A 17,508-nucleotide genomic window follows, 5' to 3' on the forward strand; every position below is an offset into this window, starting at 1 on the left:
TCCCAATTGGTACAATGATGGAATGGGACTAAATGACCTTCAAGGGCCTGCCCTAAAAGTCTGAGGTTTCCTTCCTTTCCTTCCCTTCGGCTTGTAGGTACTTGGCCCTTGGAGGACAGCGAGGTTGTGGTCATCCCTCTGCTCAGAACCAGAGGGTCAACCACAGGTAGAAGGCAAGTGGTTTTGTGGGCCACCCAGGCCTTTCTTATTCTGGAGTAAGATGAGGATTGAGGGCTAGACAGGGTGGGCAGCTTCCTTCTCCATAAAGGCCCCTGGCTGATTTTTAGCCTGATTCTCAAATTCAGGCTTCACTCTCTGTTTCCTTCTCCAATGGCTCAGACACTTTCTATCCTCCCCCATCTTGCTTCTCAATCCCTTTCCTCCACTCCCTCCAACTCTGGGACAAACCATGAGAGGGCCTTGGGAGTGTTTGCATATTTTGGGAAGGGGAAAATTTCCCTTCCCTTCTTTGGTTCTTTTTGGTTGGTCAAACAATTAAAATGATGTAACACAGATTAACAGGAGAAAATAAAATTTAATTTCATATGTGCGGGAACCCCACAGACATGAGAGGGTCAGAGACAGAGAGGTAAAATGAGATGTATACACCATGCTGAGCTAAGAAATGGGATAGGGGCCTGGGGCGTCCAAGGACAGGAGGGTCATCCACAGGCAGATAAGAAGAGCAGATTTTTCCGTAATTAGGTGTCTGCTCTGCCGTATAGATGGGGTCACTTAGATAAAATTTGTTCCTGATAATAACACCTTTTCTGGGAAAAATCCCCCATTTAAATTCTTCTAGGTAGTTAAGGGAGGGGCAGTAATTCCTCTTGAGCCCACAGGCTCTCCATTGCCTTTAGCCAAAAGAATCCACATGCCAAAGTACCACATCTCAGAGACCTGTTGTGAAACCCTACATATCTAACATTGAAAAACCTGTCTGTGAGTCATGGGGAGAAGGGATTGTGGATATGAAATGCTAAGAGGGAAAGTCAGGACCCAGAATGAAGTTACACGCTGGCCCAGCCACGAAAATACTATGAACGTCATTTAAGAGACAGCGTGGGTCAAGTGGTGAGTTTGAGTTTTGACTGTGAGAGCTTAGAAAAAGTAGATAACCTTTTTGAGTACGGCTTCTCAACTGAAAAATGGTACTAATAATAGAAAATGGTACTTCATAGAAAAAAGGTGAGGTTGACTTCTTCATTTATGTATTCTTTGATGACCTCTCCATTCCCTTCCGTCTCCTTATCCTCCTCCCATGCTCCTTCAATCCTTTCGGCCTCCACACTCCTCCCACCTCCCAGCCTTCCTTTTGCGCAGGCGCCCTGTGCGGCGCTGAGTCAGGCTGCGGGGAGAATTCGGGCCGCCCGGCCGGGACAGAGATTGCGCCTGCGCGGTGGGCGGCTTTGGGGCGGGGCACGTTTATATTCGCTGAGGATCAGCTGACGCTCTGCATTGCAGACTGCGGAGTCAGGAGGCGTCATGTACTCCTTCTTGGTTCTGGCCAGCCTCCTGGGCGCGGGTAAGCCCTGGGACCCCCAACCTGGGGAAGGGGACCCCGCAGGACGCAGCCCGCTAGTCCCGGAGCGGGTTGTACCGGGGCCTCGCCCCTTTTATCCCCATAGGGATTAGTGAGGGGCGCGCACTGCGCAGGCGCCTGCGCAGAGCCGGGTACCTGCTGGGCGGCGGAGGGGCTGCTGGAGGCGGGAGGCGGTTGGGAGCCTGGCTGCCTAGGGGCTGGGGTCGGGCTTGTGTGCGAGGCGGGCGGGGCCGGGGAAGTAGCGTCTCCCTCACGGCCTGAGTTGGCGGACTGGGGCTCCCTTAAGCTGCCGGTCCAGCTCTCGGGGTGGGCCTGTAGGGTGACCCCTCCTGCAGCTGTGTCGTGCTTGTGCTGGACGCACGTCATGGAGATGGACTGGAGCCCCAACTTCTGGATAGACTTTGGCCCTTGGCCTCACTTGCCCCAGTTTTTAAGAGTATTGAAGTTGCAGAAAGCACCTAAGTATATCTTCTGTATTGATGTTTATCTTTGCATATATATTTACTCTTGATCCTACATCTTGAAGATGATACGGGGTTTTTGTGGTCCTGATGAGTTTGCAATGGAGTCCTCATTTCATCTTGCATGGCCATTGGCAGGTTTTGGCAGTGGCCTTTATTTTGGGGAAAATCTAAGTACCTGAGAAATTGTGGTCCTGAAATAGTACTGACGGTTGTTAAAATCATCGCAGGTTATGTAGCCAATGCTTGGGAACCAGCTGTACTGCCTTCCTGGAATTAGGAGGGGTCCCGTGCCCTTCCCATGTTATCGAGACCAACCCTCCACCCTCAACTCTTGCCTTCATTAACCTCATCTAAATCATGATGGTAAAGGGAAAGGAGTGAGGTTGATTGACTTGGAGCCAGATTTTAATTTAAATACACAGAGGATCCCAAATCTGGATGTTTTCGGGTAATAGCCCACTGAGGGCAATAAACCTGATCTTCAGGCCCGTCCTCAGTTTCTGTTTCTAGTTAACTGTAATCTAAGGGCTAGCTTCCATTCTAACTCATGCAGCAATCCAGATTTTAATAGACAGTAATGTAATGGATGACAGAGTTGATGGGAATCAAATAAGATATTTGTAGGTGAGATAGATTTAAGGTGTTTTTCTCATGTTAGCTTTCAGCAACTTCCACGAATGTGTCTTAACCTTAAACCAAGCTCCTAAACTTGCTTTACTTGTGGATTATGAAAGGCAATCAACTTGTAAAGAAAGATTTTTGGTTTTATAGTCACCAAAGAAACTTTCTTGCTGGGGTTGATACTGCTTTTATTCCATAGTCAGTATGATAAAGTAATGCTAGTCTCTAAATTTTCTATACTGATTGAAAACGAGTTTTTTGTTTTTCAGTATCGAACTGTTCTTACTGGCAGTGACTCACTCCTCACGAGACCCTTAAGAGTTCTGAATCACTCAGCCCACACAAAAAGGACTAAATTGTTTGTTTGGAAATGTAAAATCCTCCTCTGGTATATATGGGAGTTATGGCTAACCAGACTGTTAAGTTAAACTAGATACCCTTTTCCCTGAACACTTGGGTAAATAGGAGTGTGTAATAATGGCCTTGTTCTAATCTTGCTGCCCAGCCTTTAGGATTATGCCAAGGTCATGCTCTGAACACAATGTATGAGTGCCCGCTTGCCTTGACAGCTCTGGCCCCAGTGTAGCTTTTTGGAAATGTATTCCTAAAATTTTTAATATTGATAGTGAGCTTGTTAACGAAGGTGTCTAGTGACGGCAGCCGTCATCTGCTCCCTGAGAGCTTAGAACTTGCTGTTCCAGTGTGGCGCCAGAGAGTGTCATCCTGAATCTGGAGAGGCTTTATGCTTTGTGTTTTAATGATGTCCTGGTGGTAGAGACTTTTGCTCTTGAGTTATTTTCCTACTCATCCAGTTGCCCCTCCTTTTTCTCCACCTGGAAAAGAAATGGCAGTGATGGTATACTGAGAGAATTGGAGAGTATCTCCTCTAACCTCTTAGGAGTGAAGACACTGAGGCCCCCCAGAAATGACTCCCCCAAATCGTAGGCCATTTACTGGCGAAGTCAGAATCAGGACCCAGGACTTCTGACAGTGCTTGCTCTTTATCCTTCCATCTACACCAAGCGCTTAACTTTACAAACTTATGGGGCTGTAATTTACATACAGAAAACATGCACCTTTTAAGTGTACAGATTGAGGTATTCCTGCAGAGTGAATGAGCCCACTGTAAGCAGCCCCCAAGATAAAGGAGGAGCATCCAGAAGCCCCTGTGCCTCTCCATCCACTCACCCTATCTAACTTGCCCCGAAGGAAACCGCTTTGTTAGCTTCTAGCCCTGTAAATGTAAGAACCTAATTACTGTTTTTGAGCTTTTTATAAATGGGATCATATAGTAAGGACATACTGTTGGGTGATTCCTCTAGTGGAAAAAGGCAGGCCCGGTGTTAATGAGGTGGTCAGTATAAAACAAGGGCTTGGTGCCTGGGATGTGGTACCTATTCCCTGAAACTTAGCTGCCCCTGTTACTGCCACCTGTGTAGAGGCTAACCAGCTGAATAGTGTTTACCCGCCACTGAGGCAGGTAGCTCTCTAGGGATGCTAGAATGTGTTATGTACAAATACATATACTCATTTGATAGCTTATTTTTATTAAGATGCAAGACATGAACGTATAGCACAGCCTGCTGAATGTCAACAACTCCAGTTCTCACCTGCCAGGAATTTGGATAATTCCCCTGGTTAACAATTTTTAGTCAATCATCAACTTTACTCTGAAAATAACAAGGATTTGGTAAGTGGTTTAATTGCATTTAACAAGGTGTATCCAATACCTCCTGCGACAGTTGAAGCGTATTAGATCAGGTGGTCAGGATTTTTCTAGATGGGGAAGGAGAACTTGCTCCTCCATTTTCTTGGGCTCTGAAGCTGGAATGGCTGGGCTGTGGCTTAACTGAATGGGGACGAGGAAGGGCGACAGGGTGTTGCTGGCTGGGGAAAGTACCTAATAAGGCATGGGAAGCTCTCAGGGCCAAGACCATGCCGCTTGGGCAAGTGTGCACTGCAGCTTCTGGAAGCAGTCTTCTAGCATGGGCATTCTAGGTCCTCTAAGCCTTGCTTCCGCCACCAGTTATCTGCTTCTGCCTCCTGGGAGGAGGGTCTGGATTTTCCTGCCCTGCCTGTTTTGTTTTTTGTTTTTTTAAAATCATTTTAAAACTGATGGTAAATACAGTGATTGGGATGAACAGTTTGTTGGCTAAAGCACTCATTGCTTTACTTTTGTTCCGTGAAGTTCCAGAAAATAACCTGAATTTTGGCCTTGGGTAATGGTCTATGCACTGAAAAACAACCTGTCAAAATTCCATGTTTTCTTGCGGAATTTCTAATTCTTTATGATGGGAGTGAGATGATACTGTAGAATAGAAGTTTAACTTTATCACATCATTGACTGACCTTGGGCAGTTTTCTTCACCTGTGCTTCCTCATCTGTACAATGGGATTAATAATGTGATGCTTTAATAACTTACTGTACGACAAGGCATAGGTAAATAAGTACTATAGGGTTTGTTGTTAAACCACAAAAAAACAATACCATGTTTGTTAATGTCCTTGTCCCACCAGCACAAGGACAAAATCAGTCTCCGCCCTTGATTTTGTGATGTCTCCTGCCTTCTTTCATTTCATGGGATGTTGTAAATTTAACAACAAACAAAATTAAATTGACTTGTAAATATGTTATGTTGGACATAATTACCAGATCAGAAAACAAACTAGGGTAGGTAGTCAGCCATTAGGAGGGAGGTGGGAAAGAATTTCGCTAGGCAGCCAAACTCTTGGTTTATACATCAGTTTTTAACAGAACAGCCCAGCACATCAGGGCTGGTTCCTGGTAACCTGACTACTCAGATTCTAGGCTGGTTGTTCCTAACCATGGTACCTGGGGTAAGTCTGTTCTCCACTCCCCGCCCCAGTCTGGTTTCCCCAGCCCTCAATGGCGGTGAACTGTTCAGATAATAACTGCACACAGTAAACAAGTTCCATCGGTGTAATAGTGCATAGAGTAAAAAGTATGTTTCCCTCCCACCACTGTCCCCTGGGCCTTTCCCAGAGGCAGCCTGGTACCAGCTCCTTTAGGAGCCTTCCGGAGCTACCTATAGGTGGCTGTGTGTATGATTTCCCCTTCTGTTTTTCTTTTTAACACAAACACATATTACACTGTTTCACTCCTTGCTCTTTTTTAAAATTGTGGAACATTCTAGACATCCGGAAAAGTGGAAGAGTAATGATAATGAACACCTATGTATATAACACTCTAGTTAAGATATAGAACAACCCCGCTGCCTTCCATAGATAACCACCTTCCTGGCCTTGGTGTTTATCATCCCCCTGCAGGTCTGTCTTTATACTTTCATACATATGTGTGTAATCTTCAGCGGTATGTGTAGTATTGTTCTGGATTTTTTTTTTTTAACCTTTTTGGCCGCACTGCGCGGCATGTGGAACTTCCCCGACCAGGGGTTGAACCCCGGCCCCCTGCGGTGGAAGCGACAGTCCTAACCACTAGACCACCAGGGAAGTCCTGTTTTGGATATTTTAAACATTTTATGAATAATATATATTCTTGGGTTAGTAATTGTTTTTTATTTTGCTAGTGAGGTTCATTCATTTTGAAAATGTTTAGATCTGTTTCGTTCATTTTCACTACAGTACAGTATTACATTTATATCATACTTATTCTCCATTCTGTTGATAGACATTTAGATTATTTCCAGTTGTTTTATTGTTCTGTTACAAACTGCTTCTATAAATACTCTTGTGCCCATGAACAGACATTTCCTTAGAGGATATACCTAGGAACAGAATTGCTGAGTTGCGGAGTATATCTGTTTTCACCTTAATTAGAAATTGCTGAATTACTCTCTAAAATGATTTTAGGAATTTCTGTTCCCACAGAATATGCGGTTTTTAGTTGCAGTATTAACATGTGATGTCAAACTTGAAATTTTGCCATGATAAAAGGGTGAGGTGGTTTTCATTTGCATTTCTCCTTTTATTTGTATCTTTAGAGGTTATTTCATGCTAATACAGATAGATCTATACTACTGCCTTTCTAAGAAAACATAAATTTTGGAATAATCTTAGATTTCCAGGCACGTTGCAAAGCTAGTACAGTGAGTTTCTATATACCCTGCACCCAAACTTCCCTTACTGTTAACATCTTATATAACCGCTGTACATTTGTCAAAAGTAAGAAATTAACCTTACTGTTAACTAGACTGCATACTATATTTGGATTTTATCAGTTTTCCTAGTAATCTCTTGTTTCTGTTCCAGGAGTGGATCCAGAGTACCACATTGCACTTAAGTTGTCCTATCTTCTTAATCACCTTCTACCTCCCAGCTTTTAAAAAAAATAGCTGCAGAGTATTTTATTGTATGGATGTGTCAATTTAGTTAAACCTATTGATGGACATCTGTGTCACAGAAAAAGTGAGATGGATTCTAATGACACTTCCAAATTTTAAAATTAAATTCTGGCCACATTTGGATAGATACTGCTTTTGAAAAGAAATTCTTTACATTGACAGGAAACTACATAAATAAGATTGAAGGAGATGTTATAGAAAGTTCTTTTGGCCAGTCTTAGTGGCGTCACTTATTATAGTAAAAACAAAACAACTCCTTTAACAGCTGTGCTGGAATGCTGTCTCCATGTGCAGGCACTGATGCCAGAGGGTCATGTGGCTCTTCCTGTTTCACTAGGAGTCAAACCTAACGTTTATTCTGCAAGGTCATGTCATCTGGCCCTTGGCTGCTGTTCAGAGTTCTTCCTCTCCCATCAGGTCAGGGCTGCTTACTTACTGTTGCCCATTTTGTGTTCTACCTCTCTGGGTCATCCTCCTTTCCAGGTAATCATGTAGTTTACTCTCTGCCCAGGTGTTGCCTTACCAGAGTTGCACCCTGCTCTGTCTGAAATGTCCATGTCTTGCTCTTCCTTGGTTTCATTTTTCTTTGTAGCACTTGGCACTGCCTTGCATCATATGATGTGGTTTTTTTTTTTTTTTTTTTGCGGTACGCAGGCCTCTCCCGTTGCGGAGCACAGGCTCCGGATGCGCAGGCTCAGCGGCCATGGCTCACGGGCCCAGCCGCTCTGCGGCATGTGGGATCTTCCCAGACCGGGGCACGAACCCGCGTCCCCTGCATCGGCAGGTGGACTCTCAACCACTGCGCCACCAGGGAAGCCCCATATGATGTGTTTTTATTTGTTGTCGTGGTCACTGACTGGATCTGCAGCACGTACAACAGTGTTTGGCCTGTAATAGGTGCTCAGTCCTGCTGAACCGTGGTGTGAGCTGTAGCAAGAGGACTTAAGCTCAGTAACTGCTGGTGGGTCAGTGTGCATGAAACTTAAATGCTGGTAGTGCCAGATTTTTATTACGATTAAACAAAGCATCTTCTTTTATTAACTGAAACGAATTTTACGAAATTGTGTTTAGGAGTTTGCAAATCAAGAGTGACTTTGGACTCAAGTGAAGTGTTGGCTTTTAATAATAGTTCGTGTCCAGGTTAGAGCCAATCCCCCCCACCCCCACCCCCACCTCGAGCCTTTTGGAGAGGATTTTATGTAGGGGTTAGGGACACAGGACCCTAACATAACTAAGATACCCCTGGTGGCCCTGATTTGAGGTAAATCTGAAAAGGGAACCAGCTATAATCTGAGGAGTTGTTTCCCCTCTTTTTAGTTCCAGAACTTAGTTGTTTTTAAATGTTTAACCCAGTGGTTCTCAAACTTTTTGGTCTCAGGATCCCTGTATACTCCTGAGTCATTGAGAGACCCCAAAGAGCTTTTGTTAATCTGGGTTATATCTGTGATATTTACCGTCTTATAAATGAAGCTGACAGAATTTTAAAAATAATCCTTAAAAAAAAAAAATCCATTACACGTTAACGTATTGTGATTATAATGAAAAATAGCTGTTTTCCTAAACATAAACCTATTTAGTGAGAAGAACAACTTACTTTACATTTTTGCAAGCTTTTTAACACCTGGCTGGATTTTCAGCTGCCTCTGCATTCAGTCTTTTGCACTGTCACATGTCATATGCTTCCAGAAAAATTCCACTGCTCATTTTTGAGTGAATGAGTGAAAAGGGCAACTGACATCTTCATATTACTATTATGAGAATTTTGACTTCATGGATCCCCTAAAAGAATCTCTGAGACCCTCAGTGTTCTGTGGACCACGCTTTGAGTGTGAACTACCAGTGTAGCTGATTTGCAGGAACTACAGACATCATAGTAGGTGACACTTCCTGAGAGTTCATTGTGTACCCAGCACTGTTCTAAGTGCTTTTTGCTTAACATTTTATCCTCATAGCAGCCCTCTCAGGTGAGAGCAACTAAATCAGAATGCTGGGGACATTCTAATATCCTGCCCTAATCCATGCTCTGGTCTGAGTTTTAGATTTCAGCATTTCCAATGAAGGTGGTATTCCTTTTAAGTATTAAGTACTCAAAAGTGACATTTATAGTAGACACACTTGCATGTATCTGAAACTTTTTACTTAATAAACAATCATGTGCGATGAGCCCAGAACACTGAATTTCCTTATTAGTGGGTTTGCATGAAATCTCTTTTTTTTTCTCTTATGCATATTATTGTCTTCTTCAGGGGTGCAGAGACCACCCAGCCGGTTAGCAGGGATGGGATAGAGCCTGGGCCGGCTTCTGGCTGGCTGGCTGGCTGAATTGATTTCTAGGCTGTACCCTGGGCTGAGTGTAGAACCATACAGATGTGCCTTTGACCTCTGCCTGTACCCATTCACCTGGCTGGACCTTGGGCATTTCTGTCAGGGACTTCTTCATGGTCCAGTTGTCGAGTAATATTATCTAAGGTGATTTAAGTTTATGTCTGATCATCACCTGATAGGTTGACACTTTGGAAGAAGAGCTTTGCTGACAGGAGTTTATATTGGACTGGAGTGCTCCTTTTTTCTTTTTTTAATTAATATTTTTTATTGGAGTATAGTTGATTTACAGTGTTGTGTTAGGACTAGAGTGCTCTTTCTTTAAATATATATTTATTTATTTTATTTTTGGGTCTTCGTGGCTGCGTGCAGACTTTCTCTAGTTGCAGCAAGTGGGGGCTACTCTTCGTTGCAGTGTGCGGGCTTCTCATTGCAGTGGCTTCTCTTGTTGCGGAGCACGGTCTCTAGGCACACGGGCTTGCGTAGTTGTGGCATGCGGGCTCAGTAGCTGTGGCATGCGGGCTCTAGAGCGCAGGCTCAGTAGTTGTGGCGCACGGGCTTAGTTGCTCCACGGCATGTGGGATCTTCCCGGACCATGGATCAAACCTGTGTCCCCTGCACTGGCAGGCGGATTCTTTTTTTCTTTTTTTTGCAGTACGCGGGCCTCTCCCTGTTGTGGCCTCTACCGTTGTGGAGCACAGTCTCCAGATGCGCAGGCTCAGCGGCCATGGCTCACAGGCCCAGCCGCTCCGCTGCATGTGGGATCTTCCCGGACCGGGGTACGAACCCGTGTCCCCTGTATCAGCAGGCGGACTCTCAACCACTGCGCCACCACGGAAGCCCTGAAAATTCTATCTTAACTGGTGTTGGTACCTCAGGGTCAGGGTCTCAGCCCTGTACTGCAGGGCTCCACTGTGGCCTTTGCTCATGGCCTGAGGCCAGGAACCAAGGAGGAAGGGAGTTTTGATTGTCACTCGTTTTCTGAAAGTGATGACATTTGGTTTGGAGACTTTGGTCCCATATCTGTGGCTAAGTATATGACCCCAGGCCTTCTCAGCCACCCAGGTGGTTCTATGGAGGGATGAGCCTGTGGTTGGGCTTCCTACCAAAAGCATGTGACCAGGCAGCTGAGGGCTCTGGCTGGCAGTGAACTTCCTCAAGGCTGTGACTCCAGGTAGGGGTGGAAGAGGGCCCATGAGGGTGGGGTGCTGGTCACAGCTCCTTCTGGGCCCCTCTGAGTATGACTTTTCCTTCCGTCTTTGTGCTTTCCTGAATTTTCTTAATTGTAGGCAGTGAACATACGTGGTTTGGTAATCAGGAAAAAAAAGCCTGTTATTATTTTTAAATTTTTTAAAATAATTTTTTTTTTTTTGCGATACGCGGCCTCTCACTGTTGTGGCCTCTCCCGTTGTGGAGCACAGGCTCCGGATGCGCAGGCTCAGCGGCCATGGCCCACGGGCCCAGCTGCTCCGCGGCATGTGGGATCTTCCCGGACCGGGGCACGAACCCCTGTCCCCTGCATCGGCAGGCAGACTCTCAACCACTACGCCACCAGGGAAGCCCGGGAGTGCTCTTGAATGAACTAGATAGGAATTTCTCATCCCAAAATCAATTATGCCAAATTGAATCGTTCCTTTACAATCTAAGAAGATCACAGCCTTGCCCCTCAGTGTGTGTTATCACACAAGGCAGTGCACCTGAGGATTCTGTTGCTTTCTTCATGTGGATTGATTTCTTGTCCTAGAATGATCTGGCTTGTGAGGAAAATTAAAAAGTAAGGGGGCAGTGCGAGAGGAGAAGCAGGGAAGAAAGAACCTTTGTCTTAAGTAACAGAAATAATAGCTTATCTGAGCCAGAGGTGATGGGATGTCAGCCTAGCAGCTTGAAAGCTTTATTGCCACAGATTCCTTCTGTGATAAGAGGACTATTTGGACCTTACTTCCTCCAGATCAAGGCAGGCTGCCTCTAAGCGTATGCCATTCAGAATGATTAAATGGGCAGTATTTTTATTCTGCTCTGCAGAATGTTTTCCAAAAGCAAGATCCTCTAAAGAAGGGACAAGTGCTCTTTGTCATCGAAGGTATTTGTGACCCCAGCTGTTTCATCGAGTAGTCAGTGTTGAGTGCATTGTGTCGTCTCCTGCTCTTAGGGAATCTAAGTGCACAAATTCTCCTGAGAAATGTCTGAGTGCAGGGGACCTGAGGTAGACACTGCCTCTCCTGGGGTTCCTCTCTCTTGGTTTCCTAGCAACCGGCTTGTTGCCATGGCAATGCATCACCCAGGCAGCAGATCCACTGCCCTGTGGAATGTGTGCTCTGATTGTTGAGATTGGGAGGCTGCTTGCATTTTCTGTTACCCCCTTTTTTTTTTTTTGATAATTAGACTCGAACGGTATTTAGCATATGTTAACTGAAATATTTAAAAGGAATAAAAAAGATTTTATATGGCTAAAATAATAAGACTGTTTTAACAAATAGGGCATAAAACACACATTCTAGGAATGATTATCCCTTTCATTCTGAGGTGGTTTTTGAAAATCTTTGTTAATTATATGGTGTACATGGACTTTTAAATATCCACAGTGGAGGTAGACCTTAGTAAAGACCTGTCATTTGGAGACCATTTTGGTGAGTGAGGTAGATGATTAAGCTGGTATTATAGTTAGGCTTAGGTTTGACTGCAGACAACAGAGACCTAGAATAATGGTGTCTTAATTATGATTGAACTGTTCCCATCTATCATAGCGAGTTCAGGAGCCAGGCAGTCTAGGGCTAGCGTAGTGGTTCTACTTCCAAAAGAATTTGGAGACCCAGACTCTTCTAGCTCAGTGTTCTGCATCATTGAGGTCTAGGCCCTTTCTTCATGGCCCATCATGGCTGCCAGAGTTCCAGCCATCACTTGTCTTTAAAAGTGTAGTAATGTCTACTAACATCCCATCAGCCAGAATGTGGTTTCATGGCCAGATCCTGCTACAAGGGGGACTGGGAAATGTTTTAAATTTTGGCAGCCATGTGTGTAGCTAAGAATTTGTGGTTCTGTTCCTTTGAAAGGAGTGGAGAATAGATATAGGAAGCAGCTTGTGGTCTGTGCCACACTGGGTGATAATTGTTCCCTAAAACAGGTGGTAAGGTTTAACTATTTTTTCTGATTTTAAAAGTAACATGAGAAAAAATTAATGTATGCCGGTATACAAAAATTAGAATGTGAACACCTCCCTTTGTCATCCTTTCCCTCGAGTCCACCATTAACAAGCCAGTGTACAATTAACTGAGCTTCATAAGTACCAGGCACTCTCAGTGCTTTCTGTGCCTTCTTACTAATCTTCACAGAATTCCTGAGAAGAGGGCACTCTTTTTTTTTTAAAGGAATTTATTTAATTAATTAATTTATTTATGACTGCGTTGGGTCTTCGTTGCTGTGTGGGCTTTCTCTAGTGTTGAGCGGGGGCTACTCTTCGTTGCGGTGCGTGGGCTTCTCATTGCAGCGGCTTCTCTTGTTGCGGACCATGGGCTCTAGGTGTGCGGGCTTCAGTAGCTGTGGCTCACGAGCTCTAGAGTGCAGGCTCAGTAGCCATGGCACATGGGCTTAGTTGCTCCGCGGCATCTGGGATCTTCCCAGACCAGGGCTCGAACCCGTTTCCCCTGCGTTGGCAGGCGGATTCTTAACCACTGAGCCACCAGGGAAGCCCCAAGGGCACTCTTATTTTCCATATTTTGCAGATAATTGTGGCGTTAGTAAGTTGTCTGAGGCTTGGCTTTAGTAGACAGCAGAGCAGGAATTTCGTCAGGTCTGTCTACCCCCAACACTCAGGGCAGTGATCATGTTGCCATACTGCCTCTGTGCCCTTCCAGAGAAGGAGAGGTTTTTGAGGGGGCTTTTCTAAAAAGTGGGTTCCAAAAATATTTTCAACAGTGGCAACTTTCTTGGGATTGGAGGGCCAATCAGCCTGTAGCTCCAATTACGTGAATTACTGAAAGCTTTTCACTGGTGGTGGTACTGGTGCTTCGCTGGGCACCTCTCATTTTTGCCCACGCAGGGCTTCTTGCTTAGCTCCTAGCTACACAGTATCGACTCCTGGGCTCATTACCGTCGGGCGTGTGCTTCACTCTCCTTGTGATTTCTGGGTCTTGAATTTAGCAGCCAACAACTTCTGAGGTTGCTGGGAAACAGCTCTCTAGGTCTTTGAGCTGCCAGTTAATGACCTGGTTAAATGTAGAGAAAGCAAATAGAACATCCTTGATTCAGCTATTTGTGGAACACCTGTTCTGGGCAAGACAGTAGATGTGAAAAAGGTCTTCCAGTCGCTACTGTGGATAATAATAATAGCGCTCACTGGACTTTTGTAGCATGCCAGCACTGCACTGTGTTTTACAGTTGGTTAATTTTTACAAATCCCTTGGAGTAGGTGCTAGTAATAGGCCCATTTTGCAGATTGGAAGACCAAAGTCTGAAGGTCACATGACTAGAAGTGGTAGAGCCATGATCTGAACCTTCACTGTCTGATTTCAGAGGCAGTCTGGTAGGGGAGTCAAGATACTGTGGGTAAAGTAAGATACTAGAGAGATAGATGATGGTTGAGAGACTAATACTCTGGCTGTTGAAAGTGCATAGTTACGTCGTCTCTTTTCTCAAAACAATCCAGTGATCAATGGCTTCATCCTCATTTTACAGATGGAAAACAAGCTCAGAAGGATGGTGATTTGTTTAGGGTCATTTGGACAGGACTTGCAGGCAGATCTTATTTTCTTTTCAGTATACCGTGTTTGAAAACATTTAACTTGTTAGATGGTGGGTAAGTTGCCTTAGAAGCCTCACTCTAAACTTGGGGTTTAGCTCCTTCTCACTTAAGAAGTCATCGTAAGAGCACCTAAAACACACACGGCTATGGTAAGCTCTCCCTCCTTCCCTCCCTCCCAGGCTCACTGAGGACTTTTGGTCAGAGTCTAGAGCGGCCACAAAACCCATGACTGATCCAGCTCATGGCAGCTGTTCTCAAGACAGTAAAATTCCACTACAGCCTATCTTTGATAAGTGACCTACATGTGGAGTGGTTTGGAGCACATCTGCTTATTTTCTTCTAAGCCTAGGAGTAAGAAGGAAACAGAGCCCCCACCCCTTTCCTAAGGAAATAACCACTGAAGTCTTAAAAAAACAAAAAACAAACCTGAAACCCTGTCCTAATAAAATGAAACTTGGTTGTGGGGTTTTAGTGTCTCTGAAGTGATCATTTCTCTGACTCCAGCCCGCCAGCATTTGTCACTGAGGGCTCGAATGCCAGGCCCTTGAACTAAGAAGTGCAGTGCTCACCTTACCCTGAGCAGTGATCCTTCTTAATAGGACAAATTTAATCAGAAATCTCCAGGGTGTCAGGCAGACATTCTAAGAACTGTCTTAGAGTTCAGCCTGTTGCCTCAGGGAAGGAAGTTGATTTTCCGGGGCAGTGTGGGAAGATGAAAATAGAGATGAATGCTTTGCTGGGAATATGTTTTGAGAAATAACTCATAAGAACGTAGGTTAGGGTAATTTTAATATTGGTTATGTGTAAATACTGAAAACGTCCTTTGCCTCATTATTGTAACAGTGAAGACTTTTGTAGCCCCTAGAGGTCTTCTAGCCCCGCTCACCACTCAGGATCCCTCTAACACAGAATCCGTCTAGGTTGGGCATTTCGTTTCTGCTTGGTTGCTCCCACTCTTGTAGAGGTCATCACATAACAAGCCAACTCATTCCCTTTTTTTTTGTTTTTGTTTTTTTTTTAAGCATCAGTTTAATGGTTAGAGGACAGTTCAGGCTTCAGAGTGAGAGCTCTGACTTCAAGTTGAGGCTCTGCACTTATTAGTTAGAACTTGCTTAATCTCTCACAGGTTTCCCTTATTTTTTTCTTTCTTCTGGCTGTGCCGTGTGGCATCTGGGACCCTAATTCCCTACCAGGGATCAAACCCCGCGTCCCCTGCAGTGGGAACGTGGGGTCTTAACCACTGGACCACCAGGGAAGTCTGCGATTCCCCTTTTATAGCCTGTGGGTGTTAAGTATGTTCCTTACCTTGAGCTGTGGTCTGCTTCCGTTCACCTCTACCCACCACTCTGAGGTGAGGTCTGGGATCTGAAGCCACCACCCAGAGCAGATCCACCCCCATGTCAGAGATGGAAGGTGTCCTTCACCTGTGAAGATAACTGTGCTTATCCCGGAAACCTTCTCTCTCCCAGCTAAACACCTGCAGTCTCCTAAGGGCCTCGCCTTCCGACCTGCGCTTGTCACTGTCCCACGGGAAGCAGGGCGCGCAGGTGTGCTCTGCCTGCCTGTGTCCACTCACGCCGCAGCTTCTGAGCCCCACCTCTGTCCTTGTGCTGTTGGTCTTTGCTGCCCTGCTTTTTCTTTCAGCCCAACAGACTTCACATTTAAATTTAACCCGGAGAGTTTCATTTTCCCAGCTGTCGTCTTCAGCCCTTGCTGTCCCTGCTCAGCCTTTTTGGGATGAGCCTTCCGCTCCATTTAGGTGCCCATCATCTGGATCTCCCCACCTCCCCCTCGTTTCTGCCACATCACAGCTGGGTGACACTAACACGAGCTGTCGCCCACAGCATGGACCGTGGGCGACATTCATCAGAAAGGATGGGTGCCTGGTGGGGCCTTTCCCAGTGGGCCTGAGGTCTGCTGGAGCCCCACTCCCGAAAAGACAAAAGTGTTCTTTCCCTTCAGCAAAGATCACTGCTCTCCCTCAGAATGTTCAGGAATCCCCCTCCCCCCGCCCCGCCCCACCAGTCTTTCAGCTGCCCTCTTTCAGGTGCCAGTTCAATTTTCATTTTGAAGAAGCCACCTCCGGCACCCCGGAACAGTTGGGCATTCTCCTTGCAGCTCTGTGTTTCTGCTAACGCAGCACCATTATTCCTGTGTCTGTCCCTCCCACCTGAAAGCACTGCTTGTCGCGGTCAATGGAGTTGATAATTGCGTCTTCATCTTAGTTGTTGTCCCACTTCTGTGGAGAAGAACCATGCTTACCCCGAGAGCTTTCAGTCCCCAGCTGGAGTCCCTGGACAGGTGTTGGGAACCCCCTGAAGTGGTGTGAGGGTTTTGTGTATTAGTACGTTTTCTGAGGAAGGGATCTATGTTCCAATCGTGTTCTGACCCACTGTTTGATTCCCTCTCAGGAGACGGGCTCCCGAAATAAGCCCCTGAACCTCTCAGCAGGTCACGCACTTGGCATCACCAGGCTTGTTTCAGCCTCATTACCAACCCTGAGGACACGCAGTTGTTTCGGGTCATCTTAGGAAATCGCACCACAGACCATTTTAATAACATGCACCTTTATAAATTTGGCTTTAGTTTGGAGGTAAATGGGGAGGTCTTGGTGAGAACTGAATTTCTGGGAGCTGGGACTTCAGTTTTCATTTCTTAGTGTCCCTGAAGTCCGTTTTAGGCTTGGATTGGGTGGGTGAGCTCTTAGGTCTGCCAGATTGGCCACCAGGCATATATTTCACCTCTAGTTCTGAGGTGGGGGCTTGTTACCATTCAGCAACTGTTAGGATTGGGAAATGACCTTGGGTTCTGCAGTAGCTGGACCAATTTCAGATAGAAGGGGCTACATTTTTGGTCCAGAATAGCCTGGCCAAAACAAGTAACACGTCTTTATAGCAGGTGATTACTGTTTCAAGTTTCTAGGGGGAGTAAACAAGTTACAAAGTATTCTTACAGCTTGGGCCTGTGATAGTGCATTGTGCTCGGAGAAACCTGATAGATTTTGGTCAGTTACAGCCGGTTCCTGGCTGGAAGTTTGGAGAAAGTCCCTAGACTGAGTATTTGTAAGGATGGAGAGTGGTGGTCAGGCCTTGTGCAGGGAGCCCTGCTTTTATCTGCCGAGGTCCATCCTTCCGGCGTCACTGTGTATCTCTGTATGTTCCTTTGCCTAGAGACTCATTCTGTAGCCTCCTGTTCATAATTCGGGCTCCTAATTCAGATGTAGAAGCAGGTGATGTACTTAGTGGGTACTGTTCAGGGGAACTGGGAGGCCAGTGCCTGAGAGGAGCGTGGGAAGCGCTGCTGGGAGCTGCCAGGTCTGGGGCTGGCTCTGTGACCCCCTCACTCCCCAGAGCCCTTTCCTTCGTGATGGGACTCCTGCTCCCCTCTGACCTCCCAGGACCTACGGCTGAAGGCCGCAGCCTAGCTCGGCTACGTTATGGTTAACCATCTGGGGAGTGTGCTGCTGTTACGAATCGGGCACATGTTCACCCACAGAGA

At 45.7% G+C, this 17,508-nt stretch overlaps 1 protein-coding gene across 2 annotated transcripts in view; it reads left to right on the plus strand.

The window, feature by feature from the left end:
• Positions 1–1,473: 1,473 nt before the first annotated feature.
• PSAP (prosaposin) overlaps positions 1,474–17,508 on the plus strand; it is a 32,431-nt gene continuing 16,396 nt past the window's right edge. For both annotated transcript variants that reach the window (XM_065893730.1, XM_065893731.1), the window contains exon 1: positions 1,474–1,525. In XM_065893730.1, coding sequence (XP_065749802.1) covers positions 1,486–1,525 — 40 coding nt within the window. In that variant the 5' untranslated portion in view covers positions 1,474–1,485. The remainder of the gene's footprint in view (positions 1,526–17,508) is intronic.

This window comes from Phocoena phocoena, chromosome 16 (assembly GCF_963924675.1).
Source record: "Phocoena phocoena chromosome 16, mPhoPho1.1, whole genome shotgun sequence".
Taxonomy (NCBI): Eukaryota; Metazoa; Chordata; class Mammalia; order Artiodactyla; family Phocoenidae; genus Phocoena; species Phocoena phocoena.